Source organism: Podarcis bocagei (assembly GCF_964188305.1).
Source record: "Podarcis bocagei genome assembly, chromosome: 6".
Taxonomy (NCBI): Eukaryota; Metazoa; Chordata; class Lepidosauria; order Squamata; family Lacertidae; genus Podarcis; species Podarcis bocagei.
In genome coordinates this window covers 26,542,957-26,565,942 of record NC_138130.1, presented here as the reverse complement: position 1 = coordinate 26,565,942, position 22,986 = coordinate 26,542,957, and the positions used below count along the sequence as shown (strand labels likewise).

At 43.3% G+C, this 22,986-nt stretch overlaps 1 protein-coding gene across 7 annotated transcripts in view; it reads right to left on the bottom strand.

Moving 5' to 3' along the window:
- Positions 1 to 22,986, bottom strand: part of ARHGEF7 (Rho guanine nucleotide exchange factor 7) — an 87,615-nt gene that overhangs the window by 51,674 nt on the left and 12,955 nt on the right. For all 7 annotated transcript variants that reach the window (XR_014009194.1, XR_014009195.1, XM_081198333.1 and 4 more), the window contains exons 2-6: positions 21,471 to 21,557; positions 11,030 to 11,114; positions 8,413 to 8,543; positions 5,726 to 5,927; positions 4,730 to 4,818 (exon numbers count right to left, since the gene is read on the bottom strand). Coding sequence is in view for 5 of the 7 variants with exons in the window: in XM_081198333.1 (XP_081054459.1) it covers positions 4,730 to 4,818; positions 5,726 to 5,927; positions 8,413 to 8,543; positions 11,030 to 11,114; positions 21,471 to 21,557 (594 nt within the window). In the remaining 2 variants the exon portion in view is untranslated. The remainder of the gene's footprint in view (positions 1 to 4,729; positions 4,819 to 5,725; positions 5,928 to 8,412; positions 8,544 to 11,029; positions 11,115 to 21,470; positions 21,558 to 22,986) is intronic.

Genomic DNA, 22,986 nt, shown 5'->3' with positions numbered 1-22,986 from the left:
CAATAGTTGCTAAGAGCATTGCAATCTGCAAGAATAAGCTATCCGTTTTTACCACTACTTTCCCTTTTAAACCCCCAATTTTTTATTACTTTGGGAAGGCCAATATAATGCAATGGATCTCCTAGGACCCCCATGATCTTAGGATGTCGTTAGCCTAACTACATTATTCAATACAGCAGTTTATAGTTGGTATGGGCATAAAACCATTATTCATGCCAGATGTCTATATGAAAACCTGATGAAACAAGTGGCATGCTGAACTATTTGAAACGGAGAATTCACTGCTTCTTTCATTAGTGTTGCTGAACTCAGTTTTATTCCTTTGAATAGGCCTATTCAGCTGAAGAGAGGGCACGGAGGGTGGGGGGGAGACAATTTCTGAGTTCATTCTTTTGTTGGTAACTTGACTCCTGCCCCGAAGATTAAAATGTCTCCATTTTGCAAGAAGCGCTACGAAGGACAGATGTCACAAAGAACACATAAGCTATTAATTAGTCGGTCAGAAAGTACTGGCTTGCACACAAGAAGCAGAAAGATTAATAAATTATATCTTAGAAAGAAAAGACAATGTTGAAACATCAGCAGACCACAACACTATCGCATGCAAAACTAGGCGATGCATAGAAACCTGTTGCCTGCTGTGTTACAAAACCAACAATCAGCAAAAGTTGCCTTGTATGTGGGGAAGGGGGTATTAAATAAGCATCTAGAAGAAACATTTTATAAGGCTTTCAAGTATTACACTGGAACTATTTTGCATCATTTTTACGCAGGAGTCATCAAGGTGTATTCTCATGATCTAATCTCTGAAAAAACATTAATTAACTGTATTAGTCTTTGAATTAAGAGTGATCCTATTAAGAGACGCTTAATAGTACCACTCTTAAATGTTTTTAAATTAACTGTTTTTAATTTGAAAATGCACACAGTATATTTGCTAATCTGAGAAAATAAACCGTATCTAAATTAAAACATGCTGTGTAACACAGTTTCTTAATTAGCAGCAGCTAACAGAGCTGCATTTCGGCTAAGTGTAAATTAAATTCCCACAAATAAGCATGTTCCCGAAGTTTAAATAATTCTCCTTTACATTACCTGCATTCATGAAGTAACATTTTTTTTAAAAAAGTCTATTTTGACTTTCAAGATTCATACTGATTTTTATGCAGAAAGTTCTCAATTCTCATAATTTCTTTCTGTCTCACTGTTTTTGGATGGGCTTCAAGTTCACTTACCTGCCTCCCAGGGCAGACAATTCACATTTACAATATTTTTGGAGGTTACAAAGCATCAAACATAGTAATACTTCACATTCAGCATAGCTGCACCTCACGGTTTCTAATCTCGCCACCCTGCTTGTCTGCTCTAATAATCACCTTTCTCCTCTTTCCTGCTTTCTGCACATTCTGGCTGCTGCAAGAACCCATGAGATTTCAAAGACCCCGTTCCAAAAGCTCCATCACCATCTGATGGAACTAGGTACCAACTGTGGACTGCTTTCACAGACATGGTAACCTTTAGCAGTCTGCGCACAAATGAAAAGCATAAAGAGCTGGATTCATTCAGTGTGAGCTATTCCCTCAGTCACAAGAAGGGAGAAAAATATCAAGTATGTCTAACAGTTCGCTCACACAATGCCCGGTTATCATCTCTAACTTTGACTATTCTTTTATTCAAAAAAATAAATAACAAAACTGCTTAAATGACTGTTTTGATATCAGGTGAAAGGAAACTAAGGGCCACTTTACAATGTTTTTTCTTCCACTACATTAAAAAAAGGGGGGGAAAGATACACAATCATAAAGAGAAGCTGCCTAAGTACCCAGAAACGTTTTGGAGCAAAATGGATCCTTGCATTTTTTTTATTTTATTTTTTGCATGTAATAGCATATACTTTTCCCCCGCCCATCCTAGAAACAGAAGAACTGAGAATATGCAGAATAAAAAGTCAAAAATATGTAATGCAGAAATAATGGTGTGTATCTCTAAATAGACAAATTTCAAATAGTCACAAGATAATAACAGATAAAACCAAATTCAACACTATACAAGAGATTGCTAAAAGTCCACAAAATTACAGGGGCCTGTCTCCTGATCTATTTTAGGAAATCTTCATCAAGTCCGTTTACATGCAACTCATAACATGTGTGAACATTCCTTTTAAAAAAACACACACAAAAACAAAGCCATGAAAAATGTGGGCTGAGTTTAATAACTTCACAGTGACTTTTCTGAATTTTCCGAGGAATGTTTTTGGACCCTGGGAGTCATTATGAAAAAGCTTTCCCCAAGAAATACTCTTCACAGATTCACATGTCAACTACCAAGTGAGAGAAAGTGACAGATTTACTCAGCATTCTCAAAGACTAACATTCCAGCTGTGACAAGCACCCTTTTAATATTTTTCAGCAATGTTTAGATTTTGTGCCCTCATCAAGAGTGCAAGTTACATTTCATCAGTGAAGTTCTCTAAAATTTGCATATTACATATTCACTTTTCAAACATTCTTTTAAAAAAAAATTACTATCCCAATCGGCTCAATTGTTCCCTTTCTTAATTCATTGGAATAACCTCCTTTGAGGAGGGCAATGGTAGGGGACACAGGGGACTCCAGATATTGGTGTTCTACAACTTCCATCATCTTTGAACACTGGCCATGCTGACTGCTGGAAATGGGAGCTGAAGTCCAACAACATCTGGAAGAATGCCATAAATAGGCTCCTTACAAACTGATGTAGGGGAACCAACATCATCGTTCCATAGGAAGAAGTCAATGGGCCAAAGATGGCGTCTTGTCATAAGATTTGAACATACAGTTGTAAGTCTAAGTCCCAGTCTGGGTGACGGAGAACCATTCCTGCAAGGTGCAGAAGAGACCTTGCCTTCTTCCTTCTGTGACATCAATAAAATAGAAATAAAAGTATTCCATGTAAGAGGGAAAAACTGCACAGACTAGGCCTCTACATCACTGATCAGACATTCTTATGGAATGTATCCATTGTATATTTAGCATTATCTCTCTGGTGGAACAGGGCTCTTCCACAATCACATGAGGATGGTGCACTCCCTTCCCAATGTATGACACGGCCATTATGTGGAACTGGAAAAGCTCCTTTAAACACCTGATTCAGGTGCTATTAAGGCACACATCAAAAACCTTCCTTCCTTTTCCTATGAAGATCATAAGGAGAACAGGAATAGCAATGTGTGCATTAGCCCTCACTCACTCTTTTCTGACAAAAGAATTTGCAAATACAAGAGAGCTCAGCAGCACAGCCTCTTGACTTTCATTTCATTTTTTACATACTGCTTAATACCAAATCAAGACTAAATAGTTTACAAAAAAGATAGCAAATACAATTGCACATAACAAAAGAAACGCATCAAGTGTCAGGATGCAGTAGCCTGGCCAACAAGTATCTGTAAGATGGGTGGAAGTTCAGAGAGAGGGGGGCATGGTTTGCAACCCTCTGACCTCCCCGCCCTTCACTCCCCATACTCTCTCCTACCCATAACCACCTAAATAAAAGCACCATCCATTCCCTCTTCAACCGCCCTCTTGCCAAGGCACATTCTGACTCGCAAAAGATGCAACACTCACCCCACCAACACATACACATCACACCAGTTCTGTCTTACATCAGCTCCCACCTGATCTCCCTACCACAATCATTCACACTGCATAAACGCAAATCATGCAGTACCCACTACTTATGGAAACACCTTTTCATTTTTGCACAAAGACTGTCTTCAAACTGAGCTGGGTATTTGGGGCGGTCTTCAACAAAGTAGTTCTGTTAGTGCAAAGACATTCACCTGTGTAATTGGATGCCTTGTCTTCTCCTCTCCCCCTGCACTCCCTAAATCTGCTATGGGGTTTTCCCCCAACCCTCCGAAGCAGATTCGGGGAGGGTGCAGGAAGCATGTAGGGAGGAGATTCCATTTTGCAGACAGGAAGATCTTGCGCTAACAAAACCACTTATTTGGATAACGTCCTTGGAAACTACTCAGACTTGATCATGGGCTCTTCCTTATTCATCTTGTGCTGTTTTGTATCACTAGAATCATATACAGTGGTACCTCAGGTTAAATACTTAATTCGTTCTGGAGGTCCGTTCTTAACCTGAAACTGTTCTTAACCTGAAGCACCACTTTAACTAATGGGGCTTCCTGCTGCCGCCGCACCGCCAGAGCGCGATTTCTGTTCTCATCCTGAAGCAAAGTTCTTAACCCGAGGTACTATTTCTGGGTTAGCGGATTCTGTAACCTGAAGCATATGTAACCCGAGGTACCACAGTATTTCGTGCCAGTAGGCATATAAGGTGCCAGCTCTTCCAAATACTGGCTGATATTTAAACATCAGCCTTTCACTTCAGCATTTGGGTTCCAATTCTTTAAGCCAAGACTGTAAACCTATGAGCCTTCAAGCCACATATAGTGGCATACTGGGAGCTGGGCAGCTTTCTGGTTTGTTGCCTATGTTGGAATACAAAAACGGGCAGGAGTTGTTGTCAAGCATCCTGGTTTGCCACAATACATGGCTAGTGGGCTCTCTGTAGCTTAGCAAATAATGGTTTAAGGTGCCCAGATCCTGCAGATGAATATCATTTGCAAAAAAACCCAAAAAAAAACACACCAAACCATGACATCATCAACTTCGGTGCTCTAGCCTTAAGCAAGATTCTATGGATAAGTAGTGCACAATAAATTCAAATAAAGATTACTCACCACATTATAATAGCTTTTGCTAATTGCAGATGTATCAAATCCCTTTGGTGGACTCTTCAGGCTTCCTGATTTTGGGGAGACAGGTTTTTCTGAAATAGGGAATATATTAGCAGTAGGATGCAATTTCACAGCTCAGACACTAGAGGTCAAACAAAATGCTCTTCTTAAATCTTGTTGCAGCAAGGTTCAGGACCATTTACCTCAGCTATTTATTTACAAGCACACAGCTCATTCATATGGATCCGTCTCGGCTTAGTAAACAAAGATATGAATGAGTCCTTTTGCCTGAGTGTTTCATGTTCGCAGAGTCCGTTCCATCAGCACACTGCAGTAAGCTAAGAAGTCTTCAATTAATAACAGTTCCTTGTTCCACTTTTAGAACAAGCCAGGATCTTAAACCACAATTTGAAGATTTTTTTAAAAAGTCTGCCTTGTTCCAAACCCATTGTTTCCCAGTTTGGACAATACAGGAAACTGTAGTTGACTGAAAACTTATGGAGTTAAATTGCTGTGTGACAAGAAGGAAAAGCACTGAATATGGGTCATTTGTTATAAATCCTAGCCTGGAGACTCTGGAACACATTACACAGTGTATTCTTTTAAAATGAAAGATAAGACCTGGAGCTTTACATTCCCTACCACTGGTCAGTGAACCATCTTCACTAGGGCTAGAAATCCAAATGTGAAAACTAGTAACTTGTAAACAAGTGTCAGAGCATACACCTGCTTAGCAGTCACGTAATGTGTGGGGATCTTACTAAGGCTGCTAAATATGAAAGAAATCTGTGTATCTGCGTGCAATGCACCTAACTATATTGTCAATCTATTCTGGAGTTTTCAGAATAAAACCTCTCATTCAGTGCCCTGTCCTGATGCACAAAAGATAGATTAAAGAATTTCACACATTGGCATGCATCATCACAAATATATATGTTACATAGAAATCCACAAAGAAAGCAAGTTTGAGCAGTTTATAAGCAGACTCTTGAAACTCACCATTTGATTTTACTTCTCGTACGTAATTGCTGGGAAACCAGCCTGTCTTGCCATTGTGAGTTCCTTCCCACCAGCCTCCTTCTTCCACTCTTGTAACGTGAATAATATCTCCTTTTGTAAAAGAAAGTTCATCTTCATTGGTTTGTTGAAAATTAAACTTTGCTCTTACCACCAGCTGGTGGTTGCTGTTATCTGTCATATCCTAGAAGTGACAAGACAAGCGAAAACAAAAGTTTTAGGTACTTTTTCAAAATGTTAACAGAATTTAACTGAGTGAGATGTATGAAACGGCATCTGCAAATCCCCAGTGCAGGATAATAAGACAGCTTTTTCACAGGCTGAAGAACAAGAAAGGTCTCCGTGCTTGTACAATGGGTTAACCATGCCATTTCTATAACATTTGGGAGTCTAGGAACATGTAGTAAACAGTCATGGTCCCCAGGCACACAAGACAGGCAAAGGTCCTAGAATATTATGAAGCCCATGATACTTTCCCAAGCTTATACTGTGAAACTTGGCATGAATTGAAAATTCACCCACCCACACATATTTGCTGCAACATTTTCCAAACTGAACCTGCAACTGCGTACTGATGGAAAAGTTAAGTCAAAACAGATGCCTGCTATCACTTTCCTAGGAGTGCCCTAAGAGTTCTTTCATTTAATGTCCCAGCCTGTATGTGTGAATCAGTATAAGCTGATATCGCCGACTGATGCAAAACGAAGTGTATGAAAGGATACAAGCACTCTTTCACATCCCTGGGTGGAGTCATTCAAAACAGACTGGAATAAAGCCAGCCACTGATTTCAGGATTTACGGCTGCCTTGACTAGTGGAAAGTATGCAGTACTTTCAGCTGCTTAGAAACTTCAGGAGTAAAGAGTACAAGACAGCCTCAAAAGAAGTGGCATGGCCGCTTACTCAATTCTAGAACGCCAATTCCTCCATCAGCTTGACACCAACATCACCCTTTGCAAACAGTGTGAACAGTCATTGTTCGGCAGATTTGCCATTCCTGGAAATGCATGGGATACCTTGACCATACCAAGCTAAGCTTCAAATCAAACACAGAGGCTATTTCTATATAGTTCTATAAAAGTTCACACAGTAGGAAGAAAGTGAGCATCAAATGGCAAGGACTGATCATAAGGTGTGGGCCTCATTTTGTTCATTTAATTTATATCAGGGGTGAGGCACTGCAATGTTGCTGGACTGCAATTCCCATCATTCCCTTGACCAACAGCCATGTAAGCTGGGGCTGACAGGATCTGGGAGTCCGACAGCATCTAGAAAACCACTGGTTCTCTGCACCCGATGCATATCATTGGTTAGTTGCCTTTCAGCAGAAAAACTCTGTTTGAGATGGAAAGCAGAGGAACAACATTTATATGAACTAATATGATTTACTCTCACAGATTGTAATCATACTTCAAAAACTGGGGGGAAAAACACGGATTCAAACAAAATGTGAACCAAGAAACAGGGTTCAAATTCAACCACTCACTGGGTAACCATGGGCCAGTCACTGCCTGATGACCTAATATACCTCACAGGGTTGTTATGAAGATAAATTGAATAGGGCGGGAAACAAGCATGCCACTGTGTCCTCCTTCCAGAAAATATGGGATATAAGTGTAATAAATAAACAAACTAGAATAAACCCTTATTTTTTCCTGAAGCAGAACAGAACTTGAACCATTATCCAGAAGTCTTAGCCAAGTATGAAACAGAATAGAACCACCCCCTCCCTAAACAAAAAATCAGGTTACCGGGTTCAGACCAAAAGCATAGGTTGCTTCTTCACCTATGTATGCGTATGATTGTATAATTAAAAAGTACAAATGAAAGAAGGCTTTGGGATTTATTTAGTACTTAGGTAGTATGCTTTTAAAGTAGAATTCATACCCCTTAGCTGTAAAAGTTTTAGACCTATTATTTTGCTTTGAACTGCTTTATCGTGTGCCTTATTTTCTCATCACACATTTTGTCGTGCGAACTGGAACTGAACGAATTCATTTGACATTGGCCAACTTGGTTGCCGAGGGCAGTAACTAGCACTAGCCTTCCTCAGAGCAGAACCATTAAAGTGAATGGGCATGGCTAACTTAAATACATTGGTTTGAATGGGTCATTTCTAAGTAGGACCAATGTTTGACGCAACGCTGAAATTTAATTGGTTAAACCCTAAGCGGAAAATGAAACACAAATGTAATTCTTGGACACACACCCTCCCCAGCGAATAAAGAGATCTTTTCTTCCATATATTATGACTTAAGATAGTGCACAGAATAACAACAACAACAACATGCTGCCCATTTGACTGGGTTGCCCCTGATAACAAACATGGAGGAACTAGATGGCTATGGGCTCTGTTTACAAATACACCATTTCTAGGACTCTATGGCCACAAGCCAGTAGTTAAGCACACTTAAACCTCACTGGTGCACTAGTGGGTTTCAGCAACACCTGACTGCACTGAATTGTTGATCTCAACCCATGAATCTGCATAATCCGAAAGCAGATTCCTCAAAACAGCACAACACATATTTAAAGTCTCAAAGGCTTATGCTACAGATAGGTGAGAAGGCAATGATCAAGTATCTGTGAATCTGAGTCAAGCTTCTCACTTTGCAGCACTAATTAAGGAGAGTGAAAAGAAAAAGAGAATAGAAATAGGTCAACACTTACCAGACTTCGATACTGGCCCTGAAAAAGTTTTGAGGTTCTGCTATGTAAAGATTGGGATCCCAGGGAATCAAAAGATTTTATTCGATGAGATGATGGCCTTGCGCACACAGAATCACTTCCTAGCCCAATATCTGAAAAGAGATAACCATGAAACATTAGCATTTCAGTAAGGCACATATATATAAAATTCATGCTGGGGACAAGCATTTATATTTGATTTCCTAAAACAGAAGTGCAGAATTCCCAGAAATGCACGTGTAAGATGCCAATTACTTGAATTAACCTACTTCTATGCAAGACAACAGAACTATATTTTATCATCCCTTGGATCTGTAAAGCGAGTTGTCTTCATAGGAATATACTGAGTACCAAAACGGGAAGAGATGGGCTTGGAAAGGATCTCTGGGCAGATGCATCCAACAGGTATGCAGGCAAAATTCACTTCAAAAGCAAATGATAATAATCGCACCCCTCATCCCCCTAAATCAAATGGAATGCATGAGGACACACTTTCATATCCACACCAGGAGGCACATTTAGACCAATTTAGACAACCTGTCCCTGACCCCAGAAGTGATATTATTATTGAAATGATTAGGATGGTGTACCACTTCCATGTATGTGTCTCCTTAGTTGGATCAGGCAAGAAATCCAGGAGACATGGGGTGGGAAGAAGAGGCCGGTAGGTAAAGTCCTCACTGTCTCATTTGGGAAAGGAAGGAACCGTACACCAACAACAGTAGCAAAATAAATCATGAAACATTTTCAGGGGTCTAAACTTATTTAAATGTATATAGCCCACTCTTCCTATACTCAGAGAGGCACAACATCTCCACCCCCATCGTTCAGCCCGGACACTGAGATCCAGCGCTGAGGGCCTTCTGGCGGTTCCCTCATTGCAAGAAGCGAAGTTACAGGGAACCAGACAGAGGGCCTTCTTGGTAGTGTTGCCTACCCTGTGGAACGCCCTCCCATCAGATGTCAAGGAAATAAGCAGCTATCCTATTTTTAAAAGACATCTGAAGGCAGCCATTTTTAACACTCGATTGGGAGCCACCCAGAGTGGCTGGGGAAACTCAGCCAGATGGGCGGGGTATAAATAATAAATTGTTGTTGTTGTTGTTGTTGTTGTTGTTGTTGTTGTTGTTGTTGTTGTTGTAGTATTATAATAGGCACATCATATGGGAATGTTAGTGCCACTGAATTCAATGAGGCTCATACATTTGAGCACTTAAATGCATCTTTATAATCTACTAGCCCCCCAAGTCCATTTGCAGCGCCTTCTCTCTCTGGAAGAAATCCTACAACCATCCTAGACTATGACACCAACTACCAGGAACCAGAATAGCCTACCACAAAACCTATATCCATAATATATGGTATATTGTAGATGTAAACTGGTTTGAGAGCCAGTTTTGAAAAAAAAGTGAGTGACACATATAATAAAATAAACTTTCAATTAGATTGCTTTCAAAGGGACTTCTGCTAGATTATTCCTCAGCTCTACTGTTGTCCAGCTTCAATGATGTGTGCAAACACATCAGAGGAAGCCGGTTCTTGTGCTGCCACCCTCCGGGCCTCACATGGGCTTTATGCAATAAAAAAGGCATTAACACAAATACTAATATTATGAACTGTTAGGTGTATGCTTGTGCATGCACGCACATGAGTGCTTTAAGAGACAGTGACATTTATGCCCCATACTCATGGGGTATCAAAATCATTAGAGGTGAACCTATAATCAAAACAACAAACGTACACACCACAGTATTACTAGAAAAATCTGAAAATGGGACAATTGTCCATCTATCCTCTTAAAATGGAAAAAGGGAGCATGGGATGAACACCAAAACAGACACAGTAGGTATATATTACTACTTAGAAAATAGAGGTGTTCTGTAAGGTAAAGGTAAAGGGACCCCTGACCATTTGGTCCAGTCGTGACCGACTCTGGGGTTGCGGCGCTCATCTTGCTTTATTGGCCAAGGGAGCCGGCGTACAGCTTCCGGGTCATGTAGCAAGCATGACTAAGCCACTTCTGGCAAACCAGAGCAGCGCACAGAAACGCCATTTACCTTCCTACCGGAACGGTACCTATTTATCTACTTGCACTTTGACGTGCTTTCAAACTGATGGTGGGCAGGAGCTGGGACCAAGCAACGGGAGCTCACCCCATCGCGGGGATTCGAACCGCTGACCTTCTGATCAGCAAATCCTAGGCTCTGTGGTTTAACCCACAGCGCCACCCACGCCAAATATATTCCAAATAGTATCAAAGTACAGAAATGGTCGCTTGTGCAGGTAACACTGAAAACCAAGCAAATTCCAAGCTAATGACTTGGGCGCGATCATCAACAGAGCTATTCAGCTATAGTTTGTTTATTTAGTTAAGGAAGCATATTCAGCTCAAGGACAACTGGGGGAGTTGTGAGCCGGAGTGTCACAAGAGCGGAGCAAGAAATGAAATGAAATAAAAATCCTGCTGCTGAATGGTAAATGCAGTGAATTCTTTTTTAAAAAAAACCTGAAACATAGACACTTTCAGTTCAGAGCAAAAGAAACAAACAAAATACAGAACAGCGAGTAAATGAAGTAGGAGGAAATGGATTCTACTTACCTGCTGTTACTTTATTTAGAGCAACCAAGGAGCTAAGCACCTTGCTGAAGTTCTGTCCCTGATAGAGATCATTTGCATCAAACGTCTTTTAAAAAAACACACATAAATACATATTAAGTCATGCTAGAAAGAAAGCCACTGCAAGTTCAAAATGATTTTTTTCTAAAAGATCTCAGCCAAGTTTTGATCCATTGTTTATTTTTTATACACACAAACGTGAGTTGCAAAGAGCATACAACTTCTGTTTCGGTTGCGAGGACCACCTACCTTATTAGCTTCCAGGTCGACATTGGATTTTAAAGCCCCGGGCATTATGCACTCTGCCTACCTGAATGAACATCTCCTGCTACATGCGTCACCCATAGACATGCCAAAGGGAATCGGCTGTGTTCACACAGAACTGCAAGGGCACAGGACCAAGTGTTCTCCCTTGAACAACCTCCTTATGGAATCCATTTCCAAAAACACCCCTACCTGGCCTATTTTATGCCCATCTTCCATAGGCCATGTAAAGGTTGTCCAGATGTTGTCCCTTTTACAGGCTGATGAGTCAACTGCGGTACAGAGGGGCAGTTATGCCAATCTGTTTCAGCAAACACAATAGCCCTCTTCAGGCATTAGATTTGGGGGGGGGGGTTTGGGGAGAACGGCCTTACCCTACAGGATGTACAGTATTAGCCAATCCTGCTAAGTCTCCCAGAAAGGATTACAGTGATACCTCAGGTTAAGAATTTAATTTGATCCGGAGGTCCGTTCTTAACCTGAGGTACCACACTTTAGCTAATGGGGCCTCCCGCTGCCACCGCCACACAATTTCTGTTCTCATCCTGAAGCAAAGTTCTTAACCTGAAGTACCGTACTATTTAGCGGAGTCTGTAACCTGAAGCGCCTGGAACCCGAGGTACCACTGTAAAGGCATAAAAGTTGTTTCCAAAAGCCACTCCCTACCCCTCACCCCGTCCACCCTGGAGAGATAAGTATCTACCGGAAGAAAAATCCTGCCAGAGATATACCAGGACTATTTTTCAAAACAGCCATCACAAAATAAAAATGGGTTAGGAAGCAAGAGAATCTATATAAACAGCACACAAGAGAAGGATTTGGGCTCACCATTGTGAATTCTCTCTCAACAAAAGTAGACTGCTAAACGTGTATGTTCAAAGAAGTCAAGGAAAAACAGGATGTGAAGAGGCTTATGTTTCCTGCCAGTCTGAGGCTATCTGGGACGGTGGGAGCAAGCTGATTGGCCATTCCAACAGCCAGTTCATCATCGGAATAACACACGCACCTAGGCGGCGTTACTCAACAGGAAGCCAAACAAGAGGATGAACGACAGGGGATTGCAGAGAGAAGAGTATATATGCATGTGTAATGGTTTCATGGAAGTGATTTCATGTCATCTGGGAATTCTCTTTAAACAGAATAGTAAGAATCGCCAACAATGTACCAAGGGGGGGGGGAGTCAACTTGTTTTTGAACACTCAACATTTCTTTGCACCTGAGAAATTATGTGGGGGTGCCAAATTTCAGGATGGTATGCTCCGCAGCATAAAGATGAAAACAAAAATAGGTGGGGGAAGAAGAGCAGCTGATTCGTGATGACATGGCTCAAGGTTCAGCCCACGACAGTTCAGTTCAAAGCATCAAAGGAAGCAGCGCTTGGGAAGGGAGCTTTCCACCAGAGACTCTGGAAAGCCACCTATGGTCAGTGCTGGAAATACCAACCGAGAGGCTTCCTAGATGCTTCTGCCCATCTCCTCTAGTTAGCCAGTCAGAATGATCACTACCAGCAGGTCCCACCCAGTCTCCCGCAACTCTCTATCCCAAAGAAACGGCTTCTGTAGGGCAGTGGATTCTTTTGCTCATTCCCCTCCCCCCTTTTTTTTTGTAAGAAGCCACTGAGGGGGGTGAAAACCAAGCTACGGCTTATACAGGTGGCAATCCTTTTGGCCGGGCGTTCCATTCCTGACCCCCCATGCATGTAAGCGGAGCTTACATAAGCCCACCCCGCCCCTTTTTCAGACCACTTCCATATTGGCAGCGATGAGCATGAGCATGATTTGCATAAAATGGTCGCTGCCTATAATGAGCTGAGGGGGGCAGACTCAGTTTCCCCAACCTAAGTCAATCAGCCAACCCTAAGCCAATCAGAACCATGCATTCTTTCTGTGGGTGTTCGCCTTTCTGAATCTGCAGAGAGGGATTTGAAGAAGCAGCAAGCGAGCCAGTGAGAATGTTTATAAACTTATTGTTCCGCTGGGTTTTCCCAGTGCAGAAAGAGCTTTTAAGCTGTCTCCCTTGCTTGCCAGGCAAGGCTCACTCAGCACGCCAACCCTGGAAGGGTAGGGATGCTTGCATGAGACCTCGCAGGAACTGGACAGCCCTGTGAGATCTTGCACCAGTGCGCCAAATCTGTGTGTGCCTTGCCCCCACCCCCCAAGCAAAGCAGAGAGCTGAAAGTTATTTTCATGCAGGCAAAATTCAGTGCAGAAAGAGCTTTAAAGCCTTCTATCTTCCTTGCATTTAACTTGCAAAATTTCAGTCAACCAGCCTTCAGCTGCATATGGTTCGAATCATGCAAGTTAAACATTTGTAAAATGCAACTGTACTGAAGACTAGTTCACCCAAGCACTTTTTTTTAATGGCAAACGCTGGCGCAAGTTGATGCTGAGATACTGATCAGTTATCAGTACCACATATTCTGCTGATCATGTACTTGGCGCCATTTGAATCTGTGACAGCTGTAAAACTGAAGGCAGCAACTTGCAGTCTACAGAAAATCAGCCTAAATGGCTCTGGGTCTCTTCTCACTATTATCTGGTATTTAAAGTCCTATCGTTTTTCAAGGTAATATACCATGTTCTCAAGAAACCAAGCCAAACACTTCTGATCAGCCTAGATACAGAAAACTCTGTACACACCATTTTTTTTCATCTACAGAAGTAAGAATACAGACAGTTTTGACTCTCAAGCAAACTTCTTTCCTTCCAGAAACCTGTGCAGTGAATGGTTACACACATATCGCCCAACCGTCTCTTTTTTAGTAAAGGAATGCTTTCAAGTCTCTACCAAAATGAGAGCTCAATACTTTTCCTGTCTTCTCTTCTTCCTCTGCTCCCCTTCTCCTGTCAAGAATTCAACTTCTCCTGGCCTAGAACTGCATAAGCAGATATAAAACTATAAATGGGACAGTTACAGATAGGTAGCCGTGTTGGTCTGCCATAGTCAAAATAAAAAAAATTCCTTCCAGTAGCACCTTAAAGACCAACTAAGTTAGTTCTTGGTATGAGCTTTCGTGTGCATGCACACTTCTTCAGATACAGTGTGTATCTGAAGAAGTGTGCATGCACACGAAAGCTCATACCAAGAACTAACTTAGTTGGTCTTTAAGGTGCTACTGGAAGGATTTTTTTTATTTATAAATGGGACAGAAAGCTATAACCCACTGGCAGCCTAATCCTATGCATGTTTATTTGGAAAACACAGCAAGATCGTGAGGGCCTGAGAGTCTACACAAAACAGTAAGCCTCTGCCTGGATTGTATCACTAGTGACTACAGAGTCCTCCATGCAAAAGAAATCAATAACCGCTGCATATAGAAAAGCAAGTGTAAGAAATAAGGCTATGCTAGAACCCTTTCCCTCTAAGGAGAGGAATTTTATTTATGCATTAGTATGGAAGAACATTTAATTTTGTGACTTCCCATTTACAGCCCAGTAGCACAGCCCAAGGGACGCGGGTGGCGCTGTGGGTTAAACCACAGAGCCTAGGACTTGCTGATCAGAAGGTCGGCGATTCGAATACCTGCGACAGGGTGAGCTCCCATTGCTCGGTCCCTGCTCCTGCCAACCTAGCAGTTCGAAAGCACGTCAAAGTGCAAGTAGATAAATAGGTACCGCTCCGGCGGGAAGGTAAACGACGTTTCCGTGCGCTGCTCTGGTTCGCCAGAAGCGGTTTAGTCATGCTGGCCACATGACCCGGAAGCTGTACGCCGGCTCCCTCGGCCAATAAAGCGAGATGAGTGCCGCAACCCCAGTCGGTCACGACTGGACCTAATGGTCAGGGGTCCCTTTACCTTTACCTAGCACAGCCCAAAGACACACCTACCCCTAAATGAGAATTAAAGGTAAAGGTAAAGAACCCCTGACAGTTAAGGTCCAAATAACTCTTTATCCGATTCAGCTGTCCAAGAATCTGTTGTAAATCCACCAATCTAAGATAACCAGGAAACTGTAGTTGAGGCGTAACTGGAATGGCTGCAGATGCTGTCAGCTTGTGTCCCAGGCACGCAATGGGTAAGGTCCGCTGGATTTTCTCCTTAGCCACTGTCAATCCAACAGGTTTTATCCTTTGCAGGATTTTGGGACACGGCGGAGGACAAGGCCGTGGCTAGCAGGTCGTGGCTAGCAGTGCCCACTGACTGGCAGGCTTTAAGCATATCAGCAATGGCTATATTTGATGTTGCCATTAGAAGGCGCAGCGCTTGCTTACAGTCCTCATTTGCATTATCAAACACAAACTGGCGTACAATCAGTTCTTGTGCTGCCAGGTCCTGAACTTGCCGCTTGAAGGTATTATACAAGCGATCAACAAATTGTCCATAGGGCTTTGCAAGGCCCTGTCTGATGCTGCCCAATAGGCCATCGTGCTCATTCTTGTCATCAGGGACAGAGGCCAAAGCCTCTTGGGCAGCAGCCGTGGTGGCCTCCCAATATTGAGGATCGAGAGTTAGCTGTTGGGCAGCAGTAAGAAAATTGCCTCCTCCCGTCAGCCCATCAAGAACATCGGTTTGAGTCAGCATGACGGGGGCTGGGGGTGCAGGAGCAATCACAGGAAAGAGATTTGGAGTATCAGAATCAAAAGGCAACAACGGAGCGGCAGCACTGAGAGATCTTTGAAGAGAAATGGTAGGAGCGGTGCCAGATGCCTTGGGTGGAGGAGGTGGAAGAGCGGTGGGTGCTGAATGCGAAGATTCTTGGAGAGGAGTAGTAACGGGAGGTGCAGGAAGCGAAGAATGCGGAGAATGCAGGGGAGGGAGGACAGGAGCCTTTGGTGGGGCATATACAGCAGAAGGCGGCAATGCTGGATATATCAAGGGAAAGTCGGCAGGCAAAGGAACAGATGCGGCAGCCAAAAGGAGATTGGCTGGAGTCAAACTTTGCTGTTGAGACTGAAGGTCAGCATCTGAGACGAGAAGGCTGTTGCTGGCCAAAAGAGATTTAAGGTCTTCAGAAAACTTTTTCTGTGGTGCTGATAGAGACGTCCCCATGATTGCAAGAGTAGCAAAAAAAGTAGGGAGCACTTACCAGGGATCCTTAGAAGGATGAATGGCGCCGAAGCCCTTGCCGGGCGAGATAAGTGCTGATAAGTCCGTAACGTAGTCCAGAATCACATGGCAAAAGAAAGGGAGCACTCACCAGGGATCCACTAGGTGGATGAACGACGCGTCTGCAGCCCTTGCCGGGCGAGGTGAGGCTGAACGTTGTAAAACAGCATGAAGTCCGAGATAAATCACATGCACGCGATCCGAAAGAGACTGCCCCACAATGCCAGAAGGAAAGGGAGCACTCACCGGGATCCAAAGCAGATGAAAGACGCGTGGTGAGCGCTGAACGATGAGAAACAACGTGAAGTCCGAAGGTAGTCACACGGGGCACCAAATGTCGAGTGCGAGCTCGACATCTGAAGAAATCAGTCTCACACCAAGATAGGTTGAAGAAATATGGCTGCTCTGGCTCCTCGGCTCCTCTGGCCGCCCTAGCCCTTTGGTCGCCTTGGCCCCTCTAGCTGCCTTAGAGCTACTGCAGCACAGCCTTTATTGTGTGAAGTCAGAAAGATACAAAATACAAGCAAAGCAATTTGTTCTCAGCCAGCAGATAAGGACCATCGCACTAGATCATGCGAGCATCAGGCCATGCTAGTTGACCAATCATTTGGGACAGCACGAGCTATTCACGCGCTGTTCATGCTCCAAGGATGCTTTTAGCTATGAAATCACCCTGCAACAATAAGAACTTTGCTCATGCTCTCATGTACAAGCAATCATTTTCCCACAAGTCGCAGACGACTCTGGGGTTGCGGTGCTCATCTCACTTTACAGGTCGAGGGAGCCGGTGTTTGTCCGCAGACAGTTTTTCCGGGTCATGTGGCCAGCATGACTAAGCAGCTTATGGCACAGCGGAACACCAAAACCAGAGCAGCGCACGGAAACGTTGTTTACCTTCCTGCCAGACCGGTACCTATTTATCTACTTGCATTTTTTGGTGTGCTTTCAAACTGCTAGGTTGGCAGGAGCTGGGACCGAGCAATGGGAGCTCACCCCATTGCAGGGATTCAAACCGCCAACCTTCTGATCGGCAAGCCCGAGAGGCTCAGTAGTTTAGACCACAGCTAACACTGATTTTAATACAGTGGTACCTCTGGATGCGAACGGGATCCGTCCCAGAGCCCTGTTCGCATCCTGAAGTCAACGCAAACCGCGTCTGCTCATGCATGGGTCGCGATTTGCTGCTTCTGCGCATGACATCATTTTGAGCATCTGCGCATGCGCGAGCGGTGAAGCCCGGAAGTAAAATGTTCCATTACTTCAGGGTCGCCGCAGGGCACAACCCGAAAATGCTCAACCTGAAGACTGTAGTTATTCTAGGTTTCCAGGGAACTATAGTTTTACAACAGATAATTCTAAGCACGTTTGCCAACCAACCATTCCCATAATTTCCTACAGTAAACATGAGATTTATAGGTTTGCAGTGTAGATATATTCCTATGCTTTTCCCAAGGCAGAACATTAAGGCCAGGGATATCTGAAATGTGCTGAAGAGGTCAACAATATTATCTAGAACGGAAAATGGCCCCCAAAAAACCTGCAGTTCAAGTACAATATATGATGCAATAGGGTACAGCTGGGTTTTTTCCTATCCAGCATTCTCTTAAACTATCTAGTTGTTATCTTGTTCACAACTTTAAAACGACTCGTGCCTGGGTTCAAAATATTTCCAATTTTCCCCAAACCTTGAAAATACAGAAGTCTCCCCTCAACTCCCCCCCCCCCCGCAAAAAGTGAGTCATATAGTCTTGAACTGTCCCACAATTTTGGCAGACTTTGTTCCTGTTATTATACGTAATGCCCATTCAATTTTTTAAATACGTTTCCAACTAACAATTTTTAAGTTCCATGTCTTAACAGAAAGGCAAGTGCAGGCAAGAAGAAAACAACTTCACAAATGAATTCAAACAGCACTGACCACTTAATATAGTAAATTGCATATTGTTTATGGCCAATAATCAAGAAGTTTCAACTCAGGGTAGCCAATCACAACTGTTCCTCAGATGGCCCTGTGAATTCCACCCCCTGCACCCCACCTAAATAAAGCTAAGTCATTTTATAAAACTCTTATTCTTTCTGTCTTTCCCCTGGAAAGATAAGAAACATGGGTGAGGCTTTACCTTGGGTAAACAAAGCCAGAAGTTCAATTGTCTCACATTTCTACTGTAGTTCACAAGCTTGTTTCAACACGTCTGCCATAACTGTAGTCCCACACAGGGTTCACAGACAAAAATGAAGCAAGGTAGGTGTGCGATTGATCATGTGACCAAAATCTAGGTCTCTATGTTCTAATCAATTACTCATTAAAAGGAAAGGCAATAAATTTGCTAGGTATTAAAGTTATCAAGTGTTAAATCTACAAGGCCCTTTAAAGTCAGATTCACTAACCCAAGGGAAAGTTAGCAAGCTTGGGGGGACGACAACACTAATTTAAATAGCTGTGTAGAAAGTAAGTAGAGGGGGAGTTCATCATTAACTAATTGACTCTGACTCAGCAATGTAGCGACACTGCCAAAAGGAAGAAAACACCATACTTGGATGCAACAAGAGAATTATACACAGAAGACTCAGAAGATACTTGTCCCGTTCTAAACTGTACTCCTTATAACAAAGAAGTCATAAGGAAACCAAAGCCAACAAAAACCAAGGCAATCAAGGGTCTGAATAAATGAGGAAAATATGTAGAAACCAACTAGTTTCATAGAGAAAATCTGAGAAAGTGTCACCTAGCAGTCAGAACAGAAGAAGAGCATTTAGACTGATTATCACCTACACATTTCCTCTAGTTATCTCACTACGGAAAAGGGCTGGAATCATAGAATCACAGAGTTGGAAGGGATCCCGAGGATCATCAACAAACAAATGAAAAATTAAAGAAAGGCCTGGAATAGCCATCGTTCCCCAGCCTCAGAATCTAATAGAAGTATTCAAATGCATTGAGATTAGTTATATTATTTGTCTACTGTATACGAGACATAAAAAGATGGAACCTTGCTGTGCATCCTCTGTCAACAGAGGCCTTAAATATCAAGTTAGACCACCGTTGATTAAGATTTGTTTAGGTGCTGTCCTTGAGGAAGGAGGGTTGACTTGATGATTTAGTGTCACTTCCAGCCAGGGACTTCTTTAAGTAGAGAGGATAAATGCCTTTGACAGCAACAGCTTTGGGTAGGATTCCTGAAATGGCTGGACATGCTCACCCATGATGTTCCTTCTACAAGTAGGGTAAATTTTTCATCGTTCAAAGTGTTTGAGCAGGTAGAACCAGAACAAGCGGTTTCTCCTTGCTCCATAGCCCAGGGATACTCAAGAAAACCCTCTTTCTGCCTCCATTGTTAGGATTTTTTCTGGTCATGCTGAGCAGAAATCCACCACCTCTGAGGAGGCGTGAACACATCAGCTATCACCTTCATTTTAAAGTAGTATAACACCACATTAAACAGTCATGGCTTCCCCAAAGATTCCTGAGAACTGTAGTTTGTTAATAATAATAATAATAATAATAATAATAATAATAATAATAATAAACAATAATAATTTATTATTTATACCCCGCCCATCTGGCAGGGTTTCCCCAGACACTCTGGGCGGCTTCCAATAGAATATTAAAATACAATAACCTATTAAACATTAAAAGCTTCCCTAAACAGGGCTGCCTTCAGATGTCTTTTAAAAGTCTAAAAGTTAAGAGAGTTGGGAGTTGCTATGAGGCTCCTATTCCCTTCACACAGCTACAATTCCCAGAGTTCCATGGGGAAAGGGACAACCAGTTAAACCACTCTGAGTATCGTAGCTCTGGGGTGGGAATAGGGGTCTCCTAACAACTCACTGTACACTTAAACACAGTTTTCAAGGATTCTTTGGCTGAAGCCTAGCTGCATAATAGCGCTTTCAATATATTGTGCAGATGTGGCGTTAAAAATCTGATTCTGAGACGATCGTTCCCTACAAAACAAAAAAACCTCAATATACAGTACTTCATGGGAGGGCATGGATTGAGTTTTATGAAACTAGAGAGTGTATATTTTAATATGTTTGCATTACACAATGATATTAATCAGGCTATTTTAAAGGGATGACTCTCTCCTATATATATATAAAATTTGGAAGAATCCAAATAAAATCAGTGCGAAGACAAACACAGTAGAAAACAATATATCTCTTTGAAAAACAAGGCTAGATTTGGGGCCAGATGAGACAAGAAACAAGAGGTGTGGAACAATCTCATGACATTTTCATTTTTACTTAACAGTAAAAAAACAAAAACCTGTGTGTGTGTGTGTGTGTGTGTGTGCACGCGTGCTTGGGCTTTGACTATGATCAAAGCACCAACATTGGGGGAGTGGAAGTTAACTGCCCCTACCCAAAAAAAAACTTAATACAGTACTCTCAACAAGCAGTTAATAACCTCCCAGCAGAAAACAGAGATGTCTTCTACTTCAGGACTAATAGCAGCTGTAAAGAGGTAATAAACAGTGAAAGCGGGGAAATGTAAAAGCCTCACTCCCCCTGCACCATGGCTCCAATAAAATCCAGGCTTCTCCATGGCTGCTTTTAAGTAAAAATGCCAGGAGAGAGGACTCACAATCCTCCTGTATTTCATCTGGTCTGGCCTTCAGTGAGAGTTAACAGGAGGTGGGAAAGCTTGTTCAATATCTGGCTGTTAAAACAGCTACCCGTACAAAATGATATATAGCATTCGCAAGGCAATATAAAAGGGGAGGCGTGCAAAAAAAAAAAGGACACTGTGGCTGCACAGACACGAGTGTGCTGAATAGGTGCGTGGGTAAGAACCACCACCGTGACATTACGCTGGAGGAGAAAGAAACGCCTGTGTGCAGAGAGAGAGAGAGAGAGAGAGAGAGAGGATGGAACAGGTAGGCGTTTGTTTGCTGCCAACCGTCCGGCACAGTGGCTCCCTTAACTTTTAATTCATTCCTTAGCACGGCCCTCTAGCCTCCTTAACACCCTCCACCCTCACCCCATATTACATGCTCATATATACACGTGTGTGTGTGCATATATAGATACATGCAAGCAAGCAAACACACACACACGTGTTTGTGTGTGTGTGTGTGTGTGTGTTGCAATATGCACAATTCTCCCCCACCTCACCTCCAGGCGGAGAGTGGCGCCGCAGGCGCGGAGGAACTCGCGGATATTGCTCAGGCACTCGCTCTCGGTGCGCGGCTCCGGATAAACCTGCAAGAGGAAGAGAAGGAGAAGCGGCTCAAGTCAGTTTCGCGGTGGCGGGTTGAGACCGTGGAGAGAAGCAGGGGCTGCGGAGCACCCACCCGGGTCTAACTCGCCCTCCGTGGGCTCCGGGCTCTCGCTTCCACCCGCCCACCCACCGCACTTTCTCCCCTCCAGGCTTCACTTGGAAAGCAGCTTTTGGATTTGACTTGCCCGGAAGTAAACATGCCGACAGGAAATGGCGTGGGAACGGGGGACGAGGGAAGTCCCTCGTTCCCCCACTCCGGGATGATTTCCCCTTCTCTTCCCTCCCTCCCGCCCGCGCCACCCCCCCTGCAGGGGCAGGGCTAGAGAGGTGCTGTCTTATTAGCTATGCAATTACAGTAGACAATATAGAGAGCACCCCACCAGTGCAGCAGCAGCAATGTGTGCAGAACGGAGTTGCCAGGATCTTGCCACCGTGCTTTTCTGGAAGGGCTCTCTAAGAAACTGCTAATAAAGATCCACCTGTTGGATTTGGGCTAGCTATTTCCAAGGCACGGGGAGCCTGCCGGAAATAAATGGTGGCCACCTTCAGGAAAATAACATATAAGGCAGGGCTGACGGACTTTCTTTCATAGGCTTTCCCCATCAGCAACGTTCTGCAATGGCCTGTCCACATTGTTCCAACGTGTGTCTTCCCAGGGGGCCAATCTCCCCGTTAATGTAGGAGCATCCACATAATGTCCTCCCCATCTCAAGTTTTACCCTGGACCTTTCCACCTTGAAATGCAGAGGGCTTTGATGCTTGGGAAATCAGAAAAGGTCAGGATCAAAACACCCAGCATTTAAAGGAGGAAGGGTCTGAGAGAACATTGGGATGGGGGTCCACATTTTGCCCCAGTGTGGGCAAGCCCCGAGTCTGCTGTCGCCCATAGTAGGACCATCTGCATTCCACAGCACGGCATTCAGTTCATGGTGTGCTACAAAACAGCACCGGTGCTTGCAGAACAAATAGGTTACAGGAGACTCGAGAAATCAAGCCAAGCTCCATTGTACAGTCAGTAGGGAGGTGGGGAACCTACTTAACTTTTAACTCCAATCTTGCAAGCTGCTAAATGTAGCCTACGTACGTGATGAAGCCACCTTGAGTGGCTTCTTGCCATATTCCTACACCCTCCTTCTTTCCACTTGTTTCTCTCAGGTGGAACCTGCTGAATTTGCATAATGGTGCAAAACACAGTGAAAGTGGGGAAATCTGCTGATGTCACATTTACAGAGTTTCTGCAAACAAATCATTTCGCCGCACTAGAAGCTGAACCAGAGAAACGGGCCCCTCCTTGAAGCAGTGATTTCACTGCATTGATGCCACATACAGTGGTACCTCGGGTTACAAACTTCATTCGTTCCGGAGGTCCGTTCTTAACCTGAAACCGTTCTTAACCTGAGGCGCGCTTTC